This window comes from Centroberyx gerrardi, chromosome 6 (genome assembly GCF_048128805.1).
Source record: "Centroberyx gerrardi isolate f3 chromosome 6, fCenGer3.hap1.cur.20231027, whole genome shotgun sequence".
Taxonomy (NCBI): domain Eukaryota; kingdom Metazoa; phylum Chordata; class Actinopteri; order Beryciformes; family Berycidae; genus Centroberyx; species Centroberyx gerrardi.
Window position 1 is genome coordinate 34,370,652 of NC_136002.1, and position 25,000 is coordinate 34,395,651.

The window sequence follows — 25,000 nt, forward strand, 5'->3', positions numbered from 1 at the left end:
AAGAAGATCTGTTATGTTCTACTCAGCGCTCCATGGAGCGTCCTGTGTTACTACGCTGAGGAGATCAGCCTCAGAGTCCCACTGCAGGTACTGACCTCTCCTCCTCTCCTCCTCTCCTCTCCTCCTCTCCTCTCCTCTCCTCCTCTCCTCCTCTCCTCTCCTCTCCTCCTCTCCTCCACCTCTCCTCCTCTTTTCTCCTCCTCTCTCCTCTCCTCTCCTCTCCTCTCCCGTCTCCTCTCTCCTCTCCTCTCCTCCTCTCCTCTCCTCTCCTCCTCTTTTCTCCTCCTCTCTCCTCTCCTCTCCTCTCCTCTCCTCTCCCGTCTCCTCTCTCCTCCACCTCTCCTCCTCTTTTCTCCTCCTTTCCTCCTCTCCTCTCTCCCCCTCTCTCCTCTCCTCTCCTCTCCTCCTCTCCTCGCGCCTCCTTTCCTCCCATCTCCTCCTCTCTCCTCTCCTCTCCTCCTCTCTCCTCCTCTCTCTTCTCCTCTCCTCCTCTCTCCTCTCTTCTCCTCTCTCCTCTCCTCTCCTCCTCTCTCCTCTTTTCTCCTCCTCTCCTCTCTCCTCCTCCTCTCCTCTCCTCGTGCCTCCTTTCCTCCCTTCTCCTCCTCTCTCCTCTCCTCCTCTCTCCTCCTCTCCTCTCTCCTCTCCTCCTCTCCTTTCCTCTCCTCCTCTCTCCTCTCCTCTCCTCCTCTCTCCCCCTCTCTCCTCTCCTCCTCTCCTCGCGCCTCCTTTCCTCCCCTCTCCTCCTCTCTCCTCTCCTCCTCTCTCCTCCTCTCTTCTCCTCTCCTCCTCTCTCCTCTCCACCTCTCCTCTCCTCCTCTCCTCTCCTCTCCTCTCCTCCTCTCTCCTCCTCTCCTCTCTCCTCTCCTCCTCTCCTTTCCTCTCTTCTCCTCCTCTCTCCTCCTCTCCTCTCTCCTCTCCTCCTCTCCTTTCCTCTCCTCTCTTCTCCTCCTCTCTCCTCCTCTCCTCTCTCCTCTCCTCCTCTCCTTTCCTCTCCTCCTCTCCTCTCTCCTCCTCTCCTCTCTCCTCTCCTCCTCTCCTTTCCTCTCCTCCTCTCTCCTCTCATTTTTGCCCTGTCTCTCCTGTCTCTCCCTTCACTCCTCTGTCTCACAGTAATATTTGTTCCATCTATTGTCAGGTGCTGTGACCTCTGACCCTTAGCCTCTTTACTATTGGTTGCTTGTAGTGTTGGTGATGTAGGAAGTGAAGCTGATTCTGCTGTTAAAGTGAGTTAAAGTGTTGTGTGTATTACAGCTTTAGCACTAGCGGTCTTCTGCCTGCTCCTCCAGGTGGTGACCACACCAAACACCAACTGGTCGCAGCAGCTTCTGGACAAGTTGTCCGTCCCAAACCCGCTGGCCCAGGACGTCCCCAACCCCCCGCCCGACTACTACACCTGCCCCTTCAGGAGCAACAAGCTGGAGAGGCAGGCTGCTCCGTATATTATATATATATATATATATATAATGAGCCGCTCTGTGTGTTCGTTGGTCGGTGTGTAACTCAGGGAAATCGACCGATCAGTAGGAGTAGGATATCTGGTCTCATATTGTCCTTTTATTAAAACTGTATCTTGTCCAGTCTTTTACTGTATTATGATTATTATTATTATTATTATTATCCTGGGTTTAAATGGAGTTTTAGTGTACCATGGTGGTGAATACTGAGTACTCAACCTCATGTAACATTTGTCTCTCCTGGGATGGGTTGTTGTTTGAGGATCTGTGTGTTTGCACTGAAGGCGGTGCTGCAGTCAGGATCCGTCTACTAACTAAAACATCCTTGAAGTTAAATAGAGGAGCTTGTGACTGACGGGTTGCTGGTTCAATTCTCAGACCGGTAAGGAAGCTTGGGGCCGGCCTGAACGTTGGAAACAGGAGAGTTACTGATGCCGCTCTGCCTCCATAAATAATACAGTATGCTTCCATTCAGCTCACTCTTATTACCCAGAATACTGCAGTACTGTGTTTGGGAGTTGGATCATATCCTGGTAATTTACCCAGACTCCTCTGCAGAGATACAGGCGTCAGGATGCTGAACTCGTCTTTACTGGTCCCTGTTTGGTACTAATGTAACATCCGCAATATTCTGCATGTCATTCAGTCTCATATTCAGCCTTACAATCTGATTTTTCTTAAATATGTGAAAAATTCCACGGTGTCAATATGTTGAAACAAGGCAGAATAAGGCGGATCACTCCACTAGTATTTAGAAATTATACTTTCTCAACAAAATTCTTGAAAAAAGTTGATTTGCATTGGAAACCAGTGGAATTATCTCACCAAGTTTTTACTTGTTTTAATGAAAATCAGATTTTGATTAAGAGAGGTCTTTTTGCAGTGTATTTATTCATGTATCCAGGCAGAGTCAGCATCATGCCATCATGACTGAGGCCTGGAGTGGGATTTGAACCCGTAACCAGAAAACGTGAAAGTAAACACCTTCTGTTGCCTGCTCACAGGTTCTTGGGCAGCGACAATAGAGAGACGTTCTTCAAGACCACCCAGAGACACCAGGTGGTGAGTTGGACAACATCTGGAGCAGTTTCCTTCCAAAATCACAATATCATGACATCTTCTCTGACTAAATGATTAACAGCACAACATTCAACTGAATTATGGCACTTTTTAAGGGATAGTATGGAACTAAAGTCTAAATACAATATTAACCTGAATGTTGAACACCTGGATGTTGAACTTCAGGTAATAAGTTTTCTTAGGTGCAGTTACATGAATATATATTTTGAAAATGACCTCATCCAGCTGACTGTTAATCCACTCAGTAGAAACACTTTCCATTAACACATTCACACCTGACAGCAGAACGGCTGCAAGACACTGATGAACACTAGACATGTTAGAGATGATTTCAGTCAACAAGCCGAACACACTCACTGGTCAAACCAAACAACGGCAGATATCGCATTCATGTATATTGTTGCTGACGAGGTGGATGCAGCTGAAATCCCACTGGAACACTTGTTGAGTTAAACAGGTTAGATTGGGTAACGTAGAAGTGTTTCACCAAATATCATGCAGCAACATGCCTAACTTCCAAATGAACTGCCCAATGCAACAGAGTAGAAATGTTACTTTATCCTCGTTAGGATATATGATCTTTTTAAATTACAGTAATATACATTTAAATGCATGCTAGCAGTGATGCTGTGTCCTGTCTACTAGCTCTATGAGATCCTAGCCAGGACGCCGTATGGATCGGTGAAGAAGGGGGAGGTGGGAATAGACAGATTGCTGAGTGAGCAAGTCTTCTCTGCTGCCTACCCCCTGCATGAGGTGAGCACCTGTTTGCCTTACTGACTGTCTGTCTGTCTACCTGTCTGTCTGTCTACCTGTCTGTCTATAATGGTAGCCACTGTAGAGGTCCACCTTACTTCATTCACCCTGCAGCTATCCTGCATTAGCACTGGAGACGATTCTCTGTTGAATGTTCGACAGCAGAAACCTGCAACAGGGCAACTTCTACCAGTTCTTCCTGAAGAATCTCCAAGCGCTCCCAGGCATGCTGGGAGATGAAGTCCCTCCAGTGTGTGTGTGTGTGTGTGTGGGGTGCCTGAACATCCTCAACTGGCTCCTCTCAACGTGGAGGAATAGTGGCTCGAGACCGAGGAGTTGCTGTTCGGCTGAGCTCCCCATCCTGTCACTCTGAAGATAAATCACATTTTGCTGCTCATGTCTGCGGTTCATTCTTCGGGTCTCTGCCCAGAGCTTGTGACCGCATGTTGAGGGTTGGAACGAAGACTGACTGGTAAATCGATAGCTTTGCTTTGTGGCTCAGCTCTCTCTTCACCACTGTTCAATACAATGCCTGCATTACACTGCAAACACTGACAACATTGTTCACTTATTTTATCTTGTATCCAGACTTAGCAAGCTTATTTTAGGATTTTTTTTTAGTGAAATCATCTGGCAGATAATTTTACCGGTTTCAACAAATGTGACTTTTTCCCAGGAGAATGTAACTTGTTTCAGGACATTTACTTGGTAAAAGTGAAATTGTCCTGGAGAAAGGACAGAAGTCATGTTGGCATGAATCAAGTGAAATTTACTGAAACCAGCAAAATTATATGCCAGTGCAGTGAGAGAATTTGACTAAAAATATGAAATAAGCTGATAGGTCTGGGAATAAGTTGAAATCACTGGACAGCTTGTCATTTTTTGCAGTGCACTACAGCTGCTGCACCTAATCATCAATCTCACAATCCCTTTTACCCTCCCTGGTGAATAAGACTCTGAGATACCTACTCCTCCACTTGAGGCAGCTGAATTGGAAAGGACACCTTTTTCTGAGAGAAACATGGCCTCAGACTTGGAAGTGCTGATCCTCATCTTAAACCACCCCAACGCACATCTGTGATCAACGTCCAATGAAGCCAGAAGGATGATGACATCATCTGCAAACAGCACAGATGCCACCATAATGTTACCCAACTGGACACCAGACCTTTGCTGAACCTTGGCATGTTGTCCATGAATATCACAGACAGGAGAAGGGAGAAGGTGCATCCTTATCGGAGTCCAACACCACCTTGAACCGGCTTGACTTAAGGCCCAGAGTGTGAACACAGCTCTCGCTCTGTGTATACGGACCAAATGGCTTGCAGCAGCGAGCCCAGCTCCCCATACTGCCACAGCAGTCCAAACCCTTGATTATCAGTGAGAGGGTAAAAAGCAAGTCCACTGTTCTGCAACCAGGATGAAATCCACATGGTTCCTCCTGAATTTGAACCTTCTGAAGGCTCGGCAATCGGTCGGAGTCTCCTTTCCAGCACCATGGCATGGGCTTTCCCAGGGAGGCTGAGCTGTGTGATCCTTTCGTAGACAGAAAAAATCCCCTAGTCCCCCAAATGGAGACCGTCACTCCTGTCTGCCAATCTAAAGTCACCAAAATCCACACTGAAGAGCTGTGTCACCACAAGACCCAACAACATCCAGAATGGATCTGGTCCAGTGGTTCCTCACCACTGAAGAGCTGTCTGTCTGTCTGTCTGCCTGTCTGTCTGTCTGTCTGTCTGTCTGTCTGTCTGCCTGTCTGTCTGTCTGTCTGTCCTTCTGCAGAGTCCAATCCAGCTGTCTGTCTGTCTGTCTGCCTGTCTGTCTGTCTGTCTGTCCTTCTGCAGGGTCCATTCCAGCCGTCTGTCCCCCCACTATATCCCCAGTCTCTGGGTCTGAGGCAGATCCTGCACAGTTACTGGGCCCGGTGGTCCTGCTGGAGACGCTACCAACCTCTGGACCACATCAGAGAGTACTATGGAGAGAAAATAGCACTGTACTTCGCCTGGCTGGGTAGCTATACTAATACTACTAGTACTAATACTAATACTACTAATTATACTAGTACTACTACTACTAATAACAACAACAATAATAATAATAATAATAACAACACTACTATCACTACTACTACCTACTATTACTACTATTGCTAACCAACTACCAACCCCCCACTCACTAGCACCAGCAGCTAGAGCAAGGCTGTAGGTTTCTATAGTAACTGTCTCTGACTGTAGGTTTCTATAGTAACTGTTTCGGACTGTAGGTTTCTATAGTAACTGTTTCTGACTCTTAGGTTTCTATAGTAACTGTCTCCGACTGTAGGTTTCTATAGTAACTGTTTCTGACTCTTAGGTTTCTATAGTAACTGTTTCTGACTGTTAGGTTTCTATAGTAACTGTTTCTGACTCTTAGGTTTCTATAGTAACTGTCTCCGACTGTAGGTTTCTATAGTAACTGTTTCTGACTCTTAGGTTTCTATAGTAACTGTTTCTGACTGTTAGGTTTCTATAGTAACTGTTTCTGACTCTTAGGTTTCTATAGTAACTGTCTCCGACTGTAGGTTTCTATAGTAACTGTTTCTGACTGTTAGGTTTCTATAGTAACTGTTTCTGACTGTAGGTTTCTATAGTAACTGTTTCTGACTGTTAGGTTTCTATAGTAACTGTTTCTGACTCTTAGGTTTCTATAGTAACTGTCTCCGACTGTAGGTTTCTATAGTAACTGTTTCTGACTCTTAGGTTTCTATAGTAACTGTCTCCGACTGTAGGTTTCTATAGTAACTGTTTCTGACTCTTAGGTTTCTATAGTAACTGTCTCCGACTGTAGGTTTCTATAGTAACTGTTTCTGACTGTTAGGTTTCTATAGTAACTGTTTCTGATGTAGGTTTCTATACTGGCTGGTTGTTACCAGCCTCTCTGGTTGGGACCCTAATCTTCCTGTTTGGATTCTGGCTCATGGCCACCGATGTACCAGCGTAAGTACATGTGTGTGTTTGTGTGTGTGTGTGTTTGTGTGTGTGTGTGTGTGTGTGTGTGTGTGTGTACAACATTGCCATGATCGCCAGACAATCGACAAGTACGATGATGATGATAACGATGATGATGGGGTGTGTGTGTGTGTGTGTGTGTGTAGCAGGGAAGTGTGTGACAGTGGAAACAGCTTCATCATGTGCCCTCTCTGTAACATCTGCTCCTACTGGAACCTCTCCAGCATCTGTCTCACCTACAAGGTATGTGTCTGTCTGTCTGACCACCTGCCTGCCTGTCTGTCTGACCACCTGTTGGCCTGATTACCTGTCTGTCTGACCACCTGTTGGCCTGATTACCTGTCTGTCTGACCACCTGTTGGCCTGATTACCTGTCTGTCTGACCACCTGTCTGTGTGTCTGTAGGCAGGGTTGCTGTTTGATAACGGAGGTACAGTGTTCCTCAGCGTGTTCATGTCTCTGTGGGCCGTCACCTTTCTGGAGTATTGGAAACGGAGTTGTTCTGCACTCGCCCACCGCTGGGACTGCTCCGACTTCCAGGACATCGAGGTCCAACATCTGCAACACATCTCTGCTTTTATTCTGAAAATCTAATACTAAATTCTAGTCATCTACCCTGAGGTCAACAGCTGAATCAGCTTCAATTCCTAGATCACCAACATTACAAGCAACCAATAGTAAGAAGGTCAAGGGTCAGAGGTCACAGCACCCAGATGATAAATGGAACAAATATCCCTGTGATCCTAAAATGATCATGGATCATAGAGAAGTGCTAGAGAAAGACAAGAACTAGAGAGAAAAGAAAGATTTTTGTGTTTGGTTTTGCATAAATTTCCTGGTGTTTATTATTGGGTGTGATAGTCTGCAGAGGCAAGGCAGCAAAGACAGCAGAGAGGTTTAGTTACTGCTAGTTAGTACTAGCATAATTAAGATTAATTACACCAGAGGCGAACACGCTCTCTAGCCATGTGAAACTGTGCCATGGTCCAGATGGAAGCGGTTCTCAGCCGTGTGCCAGCAGGTTTTCATTCCAAGCAATCTCCTCAGCAGCTCATTTCACTAACTTAAACCACAGAGAAGACACTTCTCAAATCAGCTGCTGTAGTGATCGGTTGGAATGAAAACTGTTGAGTTACCATGGCACATGGTTGAGAACCTCTGCTGTATGAAGTGACCTCTGACCTTCCAACCTCCCTCCAGGAGCGACCTCGGCCAGAGTTCACCGCCATGGCGCCCATGACCATGAGGAACCCGGTGACCGGCGCTGAGGAACCCTACTTCCCCGAAAAACAACGACTCAACAGAACCCTGACCAGCTGCATGGTCATCATCATCATGGTGAGAGCCTGACTCCTGACCTCTGACCTCTGATCCCTAACCCCTATATAAAAGAACAGGGCCTTTCTATTTGCCTAGCCTGTTTGTAATGATTATCTTACTAGCTTTTATTTATATTGACCAGGCCTCCCTTGAAAAAAAAGAGATTTTTCATCTCAATGGGACAAACCTGGCTGAATTGTTGTGCATTTAATAATTTATTTATTACTTTCAGCTCTATTTTCGTGGACATTAGGATCAGGTCTTGGTCTTTCTACACAGACATTAAGTTAGTTTCTGACTTTTGGGTTAAGGTCATGCCTTCCTGCTATATGTTTTACTTTATCAGTCTGTGTTCAGGCCTAAATCCCGTTTACCTGAAATTGGCTTTTCAGTGATGTTGGGATGTTTTGGCTGGTTGCCCAACAAAAATTCAAATCGACAGAGGACCTCAGTGAGGCCAGCTTGGTAGAGCTGTGGTTTCAGACATTGAGCCGCTCTATCAGCCAGAGTAACACATAAGAAATAAACTTTTGTCTAAGTAGGAAGGACCGACCACAGTGTCAGAATCCTGTATTTCATGCCTTTATGTTGGGAAATACCAGTAAGGTGAGCCCGACTCCCAGTAGCAGTGAGGTGAGCCCGACTCCCAGTAGCAGTAAGGTGAGGTCAGCTTCCTGGTTGCAGGTTGCCGTGGTGCTGATGTTCCTCATCGCCATCATCCTGTACCGCACCATCCTCAGCATCATCATCTACAAGTCTGACCACGCCTTCTTCATGTTCTCTGTGAGTACAAAATAAAACGGAAACCAGGTCAAACTAAACCAAGGCAATTTAGTTTAGCTATTTTCCCCGTTACGTATTTGGAACATTCCCAACTAGGAAGTTGTGCCTTGTTCGTGTTGAAGGAATGCTGGGTAATGTAGTGTGGTAACCGTAAATACATTTAATCATAAGTTCTATGGATTGAATTCCAGTGGAATACATTTCTCACTTAAGTCTGTAATATATTTCAGAATGGGTGGGGATGACATCTCTATTGTAGGTCTCACTGTCAGCCATGCTGGCTCTGGCTCGGCCGTTGCTATGGTAACTGATTCTGTTGCTTCTGTCGTCCATGTTACCATGGTGACCCTATGGAGGATGTTGTTCCATATTTACAGCAAACAACAACCTGGGCTAACTGTCCATATATGGTCTGGTTGTCAGGCCGGGAGGATCGCCAGCCTCTCCGGCTCGGTGCTGAACCTGCTGGTCATCCTCATGCTGTCCCGGGTCTACACCGCGCTCGCCCACATCCTGACCCGCTGGGGTGAGTCACACCTTCCTCCTCACCCTCCTCATCCTCATCTATGCTCAATGTACAATGAATGTATAATGAAGTGTAAGATGGAACTTTATTGATCTTGTGGGGAAATTGTGTTGCTGCAGTAAATAGTAATAGGATACAGCAAAGAAAATAGAGCATAAACAATAAAACAGTAAATAGGGATAATGAAAATAGATATTTACAACACTAGAAAGTACTGAGTAGAAAATATGAATGTAAAGGATGAAAATATATGAATAACAGCATGCAGGAGGGAGGAGGGAGGAGGGAGGAGGGGGGAGGGAGGAGGGAGGAGGCGGGAGGGGGGAGGGAGGAGGGAGGAGGCAGGAGGGAGGCAGGAGGGAGGAGGGAGGAGGGAGGAGGCAGGAGGGGGGAGGGAGGAGGCAGGAGGGAGGAGGCAGGAGGCGGGAGGGAGGAGGCGGGAGGGGGGAGGGAGGAGGGAGGAGGGAGGAGGCAGGAGGGGGGAGGGAGGAGGGAGGAGGCAGGAGGGAGGAGGCAGGAGGGAGGAGGGAGGAGGGAGGAGGCGGGAGGGAGGAGGGAGGAGGGAGGAGGGAGGAGGCAGGAGGGAGGAGGGAGGAGGGAGGAGGGAGGAGGGAGGAGGCGGGAGGGAGGAGGCAGGAGGCGGGAGGGAGGAGGCGGGAGGGAGGAGGGAGGAGGCGGGAGGGAGGAGGGAGGAGGGAGGAGACAGGAGGGAGGAGGGAGGAGGCAGGAGGCGGGAGGGAGGAGGCGGGAGGGAGGAGGGAGGAGGCAGGAGGGAGGAGGGAGGAGGGAGGAGGGAGGAGGCAGGAGGCGGGAGGGAGGAGGCGGGAGGGGGGAGGGAGGAGGGAGGAGGGAGGAGGCAGGAGGGAGGAGGCAGGAGGGAGGAGGCAGGAGGGAGGAGGGAGGAGGGAGGAGGCGGGAGGGAGGAGGGAGGAGGGAGGAGGGAGGAGGCAGGAGGGAGGAGGGAGGAGGGAGGAGGGAGGAGGCGGGAGGGAGGAGGGAGGAGGGAGGAGACAGGAGGGAGGAGGGAGGAGGCAGGAGGCGGGAGGGAGGAGGCGGGAGGGAGGAGGGAGGAGGCGGGAGGGAGGAGGGAGGAGGGAGGAGACAGGAGGGAGGAGGGAGGAGGGAGGAGGGAGGAGGGAGGAGGGAGGAGGGAGGAGGGAGGAGGCGGGAGGGAGGAGGGAGGAGGGAGGAGACAGGAGGGAGGAGGGAGGAGGCAGGAGGCGGGAGGGAGGAGGGAGGAGGCGGGAGGGAGGAGGGAGGAGGCGGGAGGGAGGAGGGAGGAGGGAGGAGACAGGAGGGAGGAGGGAGGAGGCAGGAGGCAGGAGGGAGGAGGGAGGAGACAGGAGGGAGGAGGGAGGAGGCAGGAGGCAGGAGGGAGGAGGGAGGAGACAGGAGGGAGGAGGGAGGAGGGAGGAGGGAGGAGGCAGGAGGGAGGAGGGAGGAGGCAGGGAAAAGAGCCGACAGCGACACCGAGTCTCAGTCAAAACAAGGAAGAAAAAAATACTAGCAGTAATACCAACAATATGAAAATATAATATATGAGAGGATACAAATATAAATATAAAATAGACAAATACATGAAGGAGAGGAACAGCAGGAGACTCCTTGTAAAAGGAGACGAAAAAAGGCAAATCTGTACAACAATAAACAACGAAACACAGATAAATACGATCTTTAGGTATTAACTCAGAACTGAGATCATCTGATTCCAGAAAACCAGTTGAAAACCAAACATAAGCCCAAAATTAGAAAACCATAAAGTGTTTCTGCAGATTGAAACCAGAGGGCGTCCAGACAGTAAGTTTCTCTACCCAGACGGAGCGTGTGTAGGTCTCCCTGACGGGACGGAGCGTGTGTAGGTCTCCCTGACGGGACGGAGCGCGTGTAGGTCTCCCTGACGGGACGGAGCGCGTGTAGGTCTCCCTGACGGGACGGAGCGCGTGTAGGTCTCCCTGACGGGACGGAGCGCGTGTAGGTCTCCCTGACGGGACGGAGCGCGTGTAGGTCTCCCTGACGGGACGGAGCGCGTGTAGGTCTCCCTGACGGGACGGAGCGTGTGTAGGTCTCCCTGATGGAACGGCGGGGACCGATTTTCTCAATTCCAAAATAAAACATACAGAAATGTGTCCAGAGATGCAAACTGACTCATCATCAGAAAATATGTTGATCAGTCCTGAGCAGGGGAACGTGAAAAGGCTGATGTACTGACTATATGTACTGTATGTATGTATGTATGTATGTATGTATGTATGTACTGTATGTATGTATGTATGTATGTATGTATTTATGTATATATGTATGTATGTATGTATGTATGTATGTATGTATGTATATATGTACTGTATATATGTATATATGTATATATGTATGTATGTATGTATGCATGTATGTACTGTATATATGTATATATGTATGTATGTATGTATATATGTATGTACTGTATATATGTATGTATGTATGTATGTATGTATGTATTTATGTATGTACTGTATATATGTATATATGTATGTATGTATGTATGTATGTATGTATGTATATATGTACTGTATATATGTATATATGTATGTATGTATGTACTGTATATATGTATATATGTATGTATGTATATATGTATGTATATATGTATGTATGTATGTATGTATTTATGTATATATGTATGTATGTATGTATGTATGTATGTATGTATATATGTACTGTATATATGTATATATGTATATATGTATGTATGTATGTATGTATGCATGTATGTACTGTATATATGTATATATGTATGTATGTATGTATATATGTATGTATGTATGTATGTATGTATGTACTGTATATATGTATGTATGTATGTATGTATGTATTTATGTATGTACTGTATATATGTATATATGTATGTATGTATGTATGTATGTATGTATTTATGTATGTACTGTATATATGTATATATGTATGTATGTATGTATGTATATATGTACTGTATATATGTATATATGTATATATGTATGTATGTATGTATGTATGTACTGTATATATGTATATATGTATGTATGTATGTATATATGTATGTATGTATGTATGTATGTATGTACTGTATATATGTATGTATGTATATATGTATGTATGTATGTATGTATGTATGTACTGTATATATGTATATATGTATGTATGTATGTATGTATATGATAAGAGTCAGCTGTAATAACCTGACTAAGTGTTTTTGTGTGCTGCTCCTGTCAGAGATGCATCGAACACAAACTAAATACGAAGACATGTTCATCCTCAAAGTCTTCATCTTCCAGTTCGTCAACTTCTACTCGTCTCCGGTCTACATCGCCTTCTTCAAAGGCAGGTGAGGAGCTGCAGACGCACCGCTGGGTCAGGAGTACGGTGGCCGGGTTAGGTCATCCTCAGCCGCCTTTGTCATTCGCAGATGTACTTTGTCAGGTTTAGGTGGTCTTGTGCCAGGTTTGGCTCTACATTGTCAAACTGTTTGACAGATTTAGGCTCAGGGGTTCAGGGGTTCAGGGGCTCAGGGGCTCAGGGGCTCAGGGGCTCAGGGGTTCAGGGGTTCAGGGGTTCAGGGGCTCAGGGGTTCAGGGGCTCAGGGGCTCAGGGGTTCAGGGGCTCAGGGGTTCAGGGGCTCAGGGGTTCAGGGGTTCAGGGGCTCAGGGGCTCAGGGGCTCAGGGGTTCAGGGGTCCCTCCTGAAGTGATGAGGACTCTGGATATTGTTGGACTGTCGTGGTCGACACGTCTCTTCGATGTTGCGTGGATTTCGGGAGCGCTGCCCTTCGGTCAGGAGACCGGAGCGCTGCTCGGCCTCCTGGGAAGACAACTCACCTCGTGTAAAGCACTTTGAATGCCTTTGTGCACCAGGTGAGCTGTATAAAGAAACGTGCCTCGCCTTGCCTTGCCAAGGTGCTGGAAAGGAAATTTCAATTAAAACTCAAAGTTTGTATCTTTGTGTAATGTTTGATACTGTTGCAGGAATGTTGTAAATGTTGCATAAGACAAATGAGAATCCAGGACAGCACTCCAATTCATTTATATTTATTATTTACTGAAGAAGGGCGTCTTGCCCGTAATGTCTGTGCGACAATAAATACAAATGAATTGGAGTGCTGTCCTGGATTCTTATTTGTCACACATTTCTTTGAGGATTCAGCACCCACATGAAAGAATGAAAGATTCAAGTGAGGGTTGAGCGTGTCTTTTGGTAAATTGTTAAACGTTGCATAAGAGCAATGAGATACTGGAGGAGGCGCTGATCCTGATCCTGCAGCCTCACTCTTACAGCCACAGCATCTCCAGTATGGTACTGCCTAATTACACTACTACTGTTGCTACTACTGCTAGTTCTCATCATCCATGTACCATGTCCACACCATGTCACCAGCTGTCTCTCTGTCTCTCAGGTTCATCGGTTACCCGGGGAATTACTACACTCTGTTTGGAATACGCAATGAAGACGTGAGTTTTCTGTCAAATATTCATCCTTTACTGCTGCTGATGAAAGACAAGGAACAGCAGAAATGTTTATGTTTGTGTGTGTGTGTGTGTGTGTGTGTGTGTGTGTGTGTCAGTGTGGAGCAGGAGGTTGTCTGATTGAACTGGCCCAGGAGCTGCTGGTCATCATGGTGGGAAAACAGCTCATTAACAACATCCAGGAGTTTGTCTGCCCGTAACTACACAGCTCTTCTACTATAACATCATATTCTGTATATTTAATACATTATATTCTGTATATAATATTATGTTCTTCAGTCGTTCTGTTAGCAGGATGTCTCAAAAACTTATGAATGGATGTACGTGAACTTTGGTGGACAGAAGAGTCTTTGTCTAAGGAACAACTGATGAGATTTTGGTGGTGATCCAGATCTGACAATTAGATTAGACTATTGTTTTTTAGCCATAATTATGAAACTAACAGATAGAGGCTTCATTCCAAATCCTAAGGAATCCTGAGGAATAATGTCTGTAGGTGGAACAGCAAGTCGGAGATTTGGCGTTGACGTTTTGATTGATTGACGTTTCTTAATGTTTGTTTTGTTCATAGGACTTTCCAACCGATCTCTCCTCTCCTCTCTCTCTCTTTCTATCTCACTTCTGTATATGCTCAGAAAAATTATTAAATATTTAAATTATACAAATATTTGTATTGGTAGAAATTGTAAGAAATATATTGTGTTTAATTGCAGGAAGGGCAGGAAGCAACGGGGCTGATGGGAAATATAGTCTTAATGCTTAATGTGGAGTGATGATGTGTTTGCTCCCAGGAAGGTGAAGTCGTGGTGGCAGAAGAGGAAGCTGAGTCCCCGGCTGAAGGAGGTGAAGGAGGTGAAGGAGGTGAAGGAGGTGAACGAGGAGGAGGAGGAGGAGGAGGAGGAGGTGGTTCAGGTTCCTCCCTGGGAGGCGGACTACCAGCTCCTGGTGTGTGAGGGCCTCTTCAGCGAGTACCTGGAGATGGGTGGGTCACAGTCCTGTTGGGTTTATGCTCCTGGGGCTACCGGAGGGGAGGGGCTTACCGCAGCAGGACAGCTCACATAGTGCCAGGCAGCCAATCACAAAGCAGGATTAATAGTTACTGTAGGCGGCGTTCACATGAGCATGTGTGATACATCAAGACAGTTCCCCATGTATTTCAGTGAGACTTGTGCATCGACATGGACTGACGCTGAAACCAGTGATATGCAGATTCAAACTGACCTCTCCTCTCATCTCTCCTCTCCTCCCTCTCTCCTCTCCTCCTCCTCCTCTCCTCCTCTCCTCCTTTCAGTTCTTCAGTTTGGGTTTATAACCATCTTCGTGGCAGCTTGTCCTCTGGCTCCTCTCTTTGCTCTGGTTAATAATTGGGTGGAGGTTCGTTTGGACGCTCAGAAGTTCGTTAGTGAGTATCGGCGCCCGGTGGTGGAACGAGCTCAGGACATCGGCATCTGGTTCCCCATCCTGCAGCTCATCACACACATGGCCGTCCTCAGCAATGTAAGCACCTGTGTGTGTGTGTGTGTGTGTGTGTGTCTGGTGGTGAAAGCTGCTCTGTTTTGTTTTGCCCGGGGGTCGTAGGTCGGCCTAATAGCTTTCTAATGACACAGCAGGCCTTTTTAACAACAAATGTATAGTTTTTTTTTTGATAATGGTATTGTCAAAATTCGTACTTTAAGGAATATATTTATTTTGTGTCATTTTGCCTCTCTGGACTCCACAACCTGCAAAACAAACAGAAAGGTTTCGGCGTCTCTTCCCTCCTGTCGCTTCCTGCTCACACAAACCAGCTGAACCTGCAGTTGCTTTGTCCCGCCCTGAGTGTGTTCCTATTGGCCAGTCAGCCAGTTGCGAGGCGACGTCATGACGCGCGACTGTGTGTCATTTTACCATCAATAACCTGTCAGTACATTAATGAGACATCAGGATAGGAAGACTGTCAGCCCGCCTCCACTCTGCAGGCACACGTTACACAGAATGAACCTACCTACATCTAACTAATCAATAATCAATAATCAATCGCAAAACAAAATCCTGATCACAGTGTACGAGCAAAATCAAACACAAGGAAACAAAAGCCCACAGCTCCGTGTTTCAGACGGCAAACCGACTGACTGACTGACAGCCTGTAACGGTTAAGAAATCTTTTGCAATGACTGAGACAATGACTGAGACAATGACTGAGACAATAACTGAGACAATGACTGAGACAATGACTGAGACAATGACTGAGACAATAACTGAGACAATGACTGAGACAATAACTGAGACAATGACTGAGACAATGACTGAGACAATGACTGAGACAATGACAGACAATAACTGAGACAATAACTGAGACAATAACTGAGACAATGACTGAGACAATGACTGAGACAATGACTGAGACAATAACTGAGACAATAACTGAGACAATGACTGAGACAATGACTGAGACAATAACTGAGACAATGACTGAGACAATAACAGACAATGACTGAGACAATGACTGAGACAATAACTGAGACAATGACTGAGACAATAACTGAGACAATAACTGAGACAATGACTGAGACAATAACTGAGACAATGACTGAGACAATGACTGAGACAATAACTGAGACAATGACTGAGATAATGACTGAGACAATAACTGAGACAATAACTGAGACAATGACTGAGACAATGACTGAGACAATAACTGAGACAATGACTGAGACAATAACTGAGACAATGACTGAGACAATAACTGAGACAATGACTGAGATAATGACTGAGACAATAACTGAGACAATGACTGAGATAATGACTGAGACAATAACTGAGACAATAACTGAGACAATAACTGAGACAATGACTGAGACAATAACTGAGACAATGACTGAGACAATAACAGACAATGACTGAGACAATAACTGAGACAATAACTGAGACAATGACTGAGACAATGACTGAGACAATAACTGAGACAATGTATTGTAGCCCAGGTTTACTGAAGCTGCCTGTCTGTCCATGATGTTAACCACAAGACAGACAAAGGTAATACAGCATGTTGCACTGATTGTCACAACTGATTTTTTCACAACACGTATGCAGCCAAGCTGTTTTGTATTCAGAAGTGAGAGGTCACTGCTGCCTTTTCTCATTCATATTAATGGAGCAGTCTGAGGGAGTACCGGCCCTTTAAGCATTAATCAATATTTATTGTCTTCACAAACAATAAACTCATTTAGCTTAATAAGCAGTGACTTATGAGGATTACTTCACCAAAAAGCTGTTTGGCTAGTGAGTTCTCTACTGGTTGACCTGATAAAAAAATATTTTAAAGGTCCACATGGTGTAAAGCAGGACTCCCTCTCCTCTGTGATGATAAAGGAGTTGGATGTGTATCTAAACATGGTGAAAGTATCAAAACTAAATCCACACAATCCATATTAGAAAAGCGAGCCTCTAAACGAGCCGTTTGGACTTCCGTAACTTTGTGGCGTCACAAAGGTTCGCTCATTATCATTTCTGTAAGAAATAATAGACTAACAAAGTGTTTTTTTCAAAGCGGTCGAGCGGTCGTCATCGTTTATTACCGGAGAGTTTTCCCTACCTGTAGCCGCCGGGCCGCGGCGTCTCACGTTTCGCTCTCGAAACGGTTAGCCGATCGGAACGGAGGGTCGTTAATATTAATGAGCCTTAAAGACACGGAGACAGAAACGGCCTGTTCTTGGTAAGGCTCAGAGAGATGCTGGAAAATGAACGTGGAGAAATGGATTGAGAGTGTTTCTGGTTCATGACACCACACACACAGCTTTGAATGGGCAGAAAGACACTAAATAAAACTCTGGACAGAGAGAATATGGGACTTTTAATTTTATTTATTTGGAATAAGTTTTTGCATTTTTCTAGATTGTAGGCCATCCAATAAAACTGGCAAATACAGTTAACAAAAGATTATCTGTACAGTTGATTTTATAGGCTAATAATGTTTTTCTGAGACTGAAGAATCACTTTTGACCTGTACACAGTCTGACTGGGAGGGATCAAGGAGTCTGTCAATCAACCTCTGATCTGACCAATAGAAGAGCAGCAGCGCTGCAAAGCCCCGCCCCCTAAAACGAAATCTCAGGAACACAATTGCACCTCGGCACCATCTGCTGTTCAAACCAAAAATGACGACATGCAGTCGCATAAGAAAATAAATCACAATCTGAGAGAATGAAGCATGAAAACATCAAATTTAAACAGGAAGCAACAGGGTTTATGGAAATGTGCTGTATGTAAACAGTTCTTCTTCTTCTGGTACTCCATATATTCTCTTCCTCATCTTAGTAGCTGTACTACTGATATTCTTATCAGTATCACTATTACTATTTACATTACTGTTATCATTACCACTACTATTACTATTACTACTATTAATATATCTATTGCTATTACTACTACTATTTAATTACTGTTATTACTATTATGATTTCTATCACTGTAATCATTTTTCATTGTTTTATTGTGTGTGTGTGTGTGTGTGTGTGTGTGTGTGTGTGTGTATGTGTGTGTATGGTGTGTGTGTGTGTGCATGGTGTGTGTGTGTGTGTGTGTGTGTGTGTGTGTGTGCAGGCCTTCCTCATAGCGTTCACCTCGGCCTTCCTCCCTCGGCTGTACTACCGCTACACGAGCGACGGTTCACTGAGCGGCTTCATCAACTTCACCCTGGCAACCTCGCCACGCAACTACAGCCAGCAGCACCCCGCCTGCAGGTCCCTGTGTGTGTGTGTGTGTGTGTGTGTATGTGTATATCAGTGTGTGTGTGTGTGTGTTACTGTAGGTTCTGCCAGGGAAGACGGGCAGTAGAACCAGAAATGCTCTTTTCAAACACAAACTGATGGAAATTGATTGACAGCAGTAATGCCCCCCCCCCCCCCCCCCCCCACTGTGCATTAACACCCATAACAACACCACTGACGTGCCGTTTGGCCCTTTGGCGAGGCAGTGACCCTACAGCTGCTCCCAACAACAACAACAACAACACTACTACTATTACTAATGATAATAACATAATGCTGCTCACCTGTGCAGGTATCGGGGCTACAGGGGTGAAAACGGTCGTTTCCTTCCAGAGTATTTCCACCTGCTGGCCATACGACTCGCCTTCGTCATCATTTTTGAGGTCAGTGTCATGAAGTTAAGACACTACACACACACATACACACACACACACACACACACACACACACACACACACACACTACACATTAGTGAGCGATGTGATTGGTTCATGTCTGTTGCTGCTGAGCTGGGAACTGATCATTTCATCACTGATCCATCAGATGAATTTTGCTATAACATATTATAAGCTAACGTGTCTAGTAGCAGCTAGCATGTTCACATTAACATCAGTGTGTTTGCTGCTAGTTAGCTAGCTAACAGTTTGTTCAGGTTAACTGAGCTGACTCTTCTCAAGCTACAACTCAGAGTGTTTTGGAGTAGAGACTAGGGCTAAAGACAAGACAGTTTACTGTGTCACAGTAACCAAATCCACCTTATCACACTATTCACTTTTACTGAGAACGTTACTGAATGGATCTACAGCCACACCACAACAAGCTGACTCAGCTGCTCTCTGCTTCTAGCTGCTTCATACAGATTTACACTTTATTAACTAACACACAGTTCTACAGATTTACACTTTATTAACTAACACACAGTTCTACAGATTTACACTTTATTAACTAACAGTTCTAATGTTCCTCCATCATGGAGACAAGCTGCTGCAGCAGAGTGGAGATGAAACTCTGTTGCCAGTCTGGAAGTGAAACATAAAGACGTCAGCCTGCTGAGAGACAGACTCAGTACTGACTGACTCCTGTTGGATTATCAGACTCGTTGTGATGATATGAGTGTAGCGCCACCTGTTGGGTGTCCTGCTGGACTGACCGTGTGGTTGTGGAGCAGAACGTCTGCTGAAGCTTCCTCCTGTCCTCCTCAGCACGTGGTCTTCTTCACCGGCCGTCTGATCGACATGATGGTCCCTGACGTCCCGGAGGAGGTGGAGATGAAGATGAAGAGGGAGCATTACATGGCTAAACAGGCCCTGGCCGAGAACCAGGTAGCACGACTGCAAACACATATAATATAATATAATATAATATAAGATGCACTTTATTGATCCCCTAGGGGAAATTCGGGATATACATATATAGATATAGAATAGAATAGAATAGAATAGAATAGAATAGAATACAGGGTTTCCCCCAGGAAAGCAGCTAGTGGAGGTGCTGTGTGCCTCAGTCATTAATAATCACAACCAAGACAGACAGAGTACTGTCCAACTCAAGTAGAAGTACTGTTACTTGATACTGTTACTGATATTTTATGTATGTAGAAGCAAAATTACCAGTGTAAAAAATCTACTTCAGTAAAAGTAAGAAGTGTGTGATTTAAAATGTCCTCAGAGTAAAAGTTCCTGAGTTCCTCTTTAGAACAGAGAACGTTGTCAGCTGTGATCTTTTCCATGTGGTTCTAAAGGAGAGAGGTCAGAGTTCAAACTAGATTCTTTTCACTGGAAAAACAGAGAATTACAAAATAAAGTGCAGAAACAAAGTAAAGCCAGATTTCTCTTCTCACTGTGAATGGATCCACAATTGACCAATTTACGATTGTCCAGTTTCTGTTGCTCATGTCATGTCATGTTATGTTGTAGTGGGTTATCTTCTAAGATAAGATAAGATAAGATAAGATAAGATAAGATAAGATATCACTTTATTAATCCCCTTGGGGAAATTCGGTGTTGGGTAACCCTAACCCCAGTGATGTTGTGTACCTGCTGTCCAGTCTTTGGGTAAAACAGTGATGCCTGGGGAGGAGGAAACTCCCAGCGAGCTGCGGCAGCGCAGACCCGGACCCAGACCCGGACCCAGACCCGGACCCGGACCCGGACCCCCCCCCCAACCGGACAGCGACTCCCCCCCTCCCCTCCTGAAGAGAATCTCAGAGGAACCTGACAGAGCAGACAGCTGCTGAACTCTCCACTGGGAGCCATGTTGGATGTCCTCTACAAGACCTACAAGACCTCTACAAGAGCTCTACTAGACCTCTACAAGACCTACAAGACCTCTTATAGACTTCTACTAGAACTCCTCTAAACCTCTGCTATACAATCAGCTGTTCACAGAGCTGAGGACCTCCAATATGGCCGCCAGAAGGTGCACCTCACCTGGAGCCCTCTAGTGCCACAAGAGGAAATGTTTGCTGCATTTTCTGCATTTCAGTGCCAGCAGTTATAATGTATTGAAAACTGTCAAATCTTTACACTTTTATACCTTTACAGTAACATAAATCTAACCAAAAACTATATTGTCTAATTATTGTAGTCAGTATTTACTGGATTGGGTCCTCTTGTATGTTTCCCAGTGCCTCACACTGTTGATCTATGAATAATAATGTAAATACATTTCTTATCAGTCTTCTGTGTGTGTTTCCTTTGTCCTGCAGCCGACAACCAGCAGCTGCTCAGCGTCTCGGTAGAAGAAAACTGGCTTTCAGGATATTTTTCAAATGTAGTTTAGTTACCAGAATGAAGCTATAGCAAAAGATCAATCAGGAAGACAACTTTTCTTACACTCTCTCTAGATTTATCAAAAGCAAAAACTGTCATCCTTCATTTCCTGATTTAACTATTTCTGGAAGCAAGTTCATGTAAAAAAAAACAGGATGTTGTTTTCTGGGTTTACACAAACGTACAAATAATGCTGTTAAAGATGAGTGATGATAAAAATAACCAAGCTAGTATCCAGCATGTACTGACAGTCCTGTTTGTACTGTGGAAGTACAGCTCACAGCTCGCAGCTAGCAACAGAGCGTCAAACTAGTGAGGCTGGACACAAAACTGTGTGGAAATCAGTTTTATTACAAAATATGTCAGAAGAAAGCACTCCAGAAAAAATACGTGGTTGTTGTTCTGTTCATTTGTATTTTAGAGGTTTCAATGAAGCTGTAAGATGAAAATGGAGTCGGCAGCCATGTTTCCACCTTCTTCACACTTTCAGTCTGTCGCTTCTCACCAGGCTCTCAGCACGAGGGAACGAGTTTCTGATCAACAGCTTTTTAGCTTGAGTAGTGTTTCTCACCGAGACCCATGGGAAAGCCTAGCCACACAGCTAGCACATTAGCTTGCGGCTAGCTGGGTCTCAACGAGTACAGCTAATGCTGACAATGCTAACAGACCACTTTTGGTACCTGAGGAACAAATTCTGAAACTTTTGCACAATGTGATGAGAGTCTGAGAACCAGCCTGACGTTTCCCTCCACCAGCATCATGTTTCCTTCAGTTCACATTGTTCTGTTGCAGAAGCAGAGCTGCACTTGTTTATTTGCCTGCTCTCCAGTGAAGCCTGCATGATTTAGACATTTTACCAGTGAATTAAAGCTGCAATAAAACTTCATGTTGTAATACGACAACCGATAAGCAGGTCTTGTCAGTTTCATCTCAGTGTGTTTGAGCCACATGATCCTGGCATAGAACAGAAATGCTTTACAGATTAAATGTGATCGCAGCGTCAGAACAGCCTGGAGAACCAACAATCATTTCACAGTTATTCAGAAAAATCAAAAACAACCTCTTTGAACTCACAGAAACAAAAGGTCCAAGAAAAATAAAGATAAAATATCGCCTCTGCAAGTACTCAAGCCCTCTTCTTTCCATCGTCCCAAAACAACTAGCGGAAGCACGATATAAAAAAAGCCTCATTACAGCATAACAGGTTAGTGCAATCAATGTATTGTTATAACAAGACACAATATGAACCTCAAACAAAAGAATATACATGTACTGCCATTTCCACTTCAACTTCAAATGCCGAGGAAGCCCTGAGTCCCTGCAGGGCTTCACAGGCCGAGGCGCTTCCCTGCAGTCTGCTGCTGTTTCTGTCTCAAATTAAAGATACAGCAACAGATCACTTTAAGGCAAAAAAAACTACACATGGGGAGAGGAAGGTTCCTGTCTGATGAGCACTCAGTCAGTTGTAGAACAAGTTGCACTTGAGCTGTCTAATGCCCCGCCATAATCACCATGACGTCTTAAACAGAACTAATGAGGTAATTAATTAAGCTAATTAAAGCATTTATTAGAAAATATTTCTGGCAACATTATCTTCACATAATGTCCTGGATACCATGTGCCATGAGGGAGGGACAGAAAAACTGCATGTATTTTTAGAGCTCCGCCCCCCTAGTTTCAACTGATTTTTCTCACATGTAAAGAAAGTTCAGCTACTCAGTTTGACTGGAGGAGGAAATCATTCTGTCTTGTGATTAGGAAACATGTCCGGCCTGTAGACAATATGAACATGTATGTGCTCCAGCTCATGTTCTCTGCTAATCAGATGACAAAGTCTTTCATGATGAAGGTTTATCCAAACACCTTTTTCCCCATGTGGACGCTGCACATTATGGCGGCTTCGTCTTTGCCATCGTTAGTCTACTTCAGCTTCCTGACAAAACCAGAAACTGAATTTGATGGCTGGCGTCCGGCCAGCTGCAGTCCAAGAGTGTTTGCTGACTTGAGTTTTGAGCTCTGGTGTAGAGCTGATTCATTTCTACCACTTCAGTGGTCAGGCACTTCGTCCTCGAGACACGGCGTGACTTCAGTTGTGCTCATTATTTTATTCCTTTTGGGGTATTTGACAGTATGGATATCATTTCATTTCATTTTAAAGGCAGTTCTATATTTTTCAGTGGTTTTAGTTCAGGTATTTCTGTTGGTGGGGGGTGGGGGGGGGGGGTTACTATGTGACCAGTGCCTGGTTAAAGGGACAGTTCAGTTTTGTTATTTTTCCTAGTTAGCCAGAGTCAGACAAACTTTTGGATGTCTTTTGATGTCTCTGTGTGCAGTTTGAAGGAATGGGAACGGTTAGCTTAGCTCAGTTGCTGTAAGTCTATGGGATCAGGTAGCAGCTCTTCTCAAAAGTAGGGAAATAGAGCTGCTCAGTATATTCCAGCTCAAATAAACACAGGTCTTCTTCCGACATGATTAGCCTGTGTTCATTTTCGATTGCAAAGACGGGCGGCTACATGGCTAGCTAGATAGCTCCTGACCTAATGGTGCATTCAAGACAACTGGGAAACTTTACACTTGGAATGTCCTACTTCCCACCTCCGTTTCTGAATTGGAGAGCCATTCAAATGGATTTTTCCTATTTGGAAGTTTCTCAGTTCCCAGCTGTCTTGAACGTACCATAAAATGATGTCCGGCCAGGAATGATTAATATTTAATTTCTTTATTTGTTGAATTAACAAATTTATAAATCCGCAAATGACGATGTAAAGCTTTGTTAGACCAGCCATCCATCTTTGGCGAAGTTGAAAGGTCTATTTTCCTACTTTTGAGAAGAGCTGCTAACCATTCCTGTTCCTTCAAACTGCACACAAGAGACATAAAAAAGGCCATGAGATCGTCTGACTCTGGGTAAGCAGGACAAAAAGCTAAATTTCCCAAAAACTGAATTGTCCCTTTGGGTCCGGTGTGGGTCCCGACGCCCCCCGGTGGCTCCTGCCGTTACAGCAGTCAGTCGATCTGTTGTATGGGGGAGATGTGTGCCACCGGACAACTGAATCTGAATTGTGTAGTCTGAATTTGTAAGTGATCAGTGAAACTGAATGTTGGCATTTCAATCTGAAAACAGTTTCCAATTCACTGTTACATGTAGTACAAACTCTACTCAACTCTACTTTCAAAGTCACTATTTCAAATTCAGCTCTCATTCAACGCTTTCAGATTGCAGCAACATCCGGCTCCTTACGAAAAACAGAAGTTTCTACTAATTTTTTTTTCCCTCCTGTTGCTATCTCAAAATGCTGTGAACAGGCTAACAGGAAGCACGTTACATCCCAGCTGCTGCGTATCCATTCTGTTTGGTTCAATACAGTTTTCAGCCTGAAGGGGGCAGGAGTGCAAAAACATTTTGTTTCAGGGAGAACATTTCACTGATCACATACAAATTCAGAACACATGATTCAAATTCAGTTGTCTGGTGGCACAAATCTCACCCTATAGGTTTCCACCATAGAGGACATGAAAGTGAGGGTGTGATTGACATGATTGGCACCATTCAAATCCGGCTAGGGAGCGACTCAGTATCTGTATCTGTATCTGCCGCAGCTATCGACAGTTTCAGGTCAGCACTGAGTGGAAGATCTCACTTCTTAGCGGGTAAAATCCTGGAATGATCTGTACCAAAGTAAACCCTGTGTAAACCCCGTGTAAACACGGCCATACGACGGGCGCTGGTGTAGTGCAGGTTGGTCGGAGGCGAGCCAGGAGCCGACAGGCCACTTCACTCTGACTAAGGCTTCATGTGTGTTTAATTTGCACCCGGCAGCAGCGGTTAGCAGTGCCACTACTTAGACTAGGAGAGGCAGGAAAGGTTTAGGAATTAGTTAAAGCCATGTTTCTCTTTGGTAGAGCACTGTCTCCAGGAGCAGATCCACTGTCAGCACCGACATTCAAATATCCACACTGATGCCTACAAACAGGCAAACCTAGAAGACGTATTACAGGGTCTGAGCTGTGGACATAATGGAAATGGAATGGAAATAAGTGGGGTGGCTTAGATGTGTCTCAGGTTTATTTCATGGCCTTGAAAAATTGTGACAGCAGTTTGGA

General features: G+C 45.1%; 2 protein-coding genes across 2 annotated transcripts in view; one reads left to right on the forward strand and one right to left on the reverse strand.

Annotated features, from left to right (window-relative positions):
• ano7 (anoctamin 7) overlaps positions 1-20,804 on the forward strand; it is a 31,539-nt gene extending 10,735 nt beyond the window's left edge. Inside the window, 22 exon segments of the mRNA XM_078284331.1 lie at positions 1-87; positions 1,287-1,423; positions 2,459-2,516; positions 3,180-3,290; positions 5,135-5,300; positions 6,175-6,265; positions 6,424-6,520; positions 6,683-6,826; positions 7,478-7,615; positions 8,282-8,380; positions 8,804-8,906; positions 12,132-12,243; positions 13,308-13,362; positions 13,476-13,573; positions 14,169-14,203; positions 14,245-14,291; positions 14,293-14,359; positions 14,669-14,874; positions 17,959-18,098; positions 18,418-18,508; positions 19,328-19,447; positions 20,173-20,804. The exon segment at positions 1-87 is cut by the window's left edge and continues 21 nt beyond it. Coding sequence (XP_078140457.1) covers positions 1-87; positions 1,287-1,423; positions 2,459-2,516; positions 3,180-3,290; positions 5,135-5,300; positions 6,175-6,265; positions 6,424-6,520; positions 6,683-6,826; positions 7,478-7,615; positions 8,282-8,380; positions 8,804-8,906; positions 12,132-12,243; positions 13,308-13,362; positions 13,476-13,573; positions 14,169-14,203; positions 14,245-14,291; positions 14,293-14,359; positions 14,669-14,874; positions 17,959-18,098; positions 18,418-18,508; positions 19,328-19,447; positions 20,173-20,361 — 2,391 coding nt within the window. The 3' untranslated portion in view covers positions 20,362-20,804.
• Positions 20,805-24,297: 3,493 nt separating this feature from the next.
• The window catches only part of rffl (ring finger and FYVE-like domain containing E3 ubiquitin protein ligase), a 15,741-nt gene continuing 15,038 nt past the window's right edge, over positions 24,298-25,000 (reverse strand). The window contains exon 8 of the mRNA XM_071913666.2: positions 24,298-25,000. This exon is cut by the window's right edge and continues 699 nt beyond it. The gene's annotated coding sequence lies outside the window, so the exon portion shown is untranslated.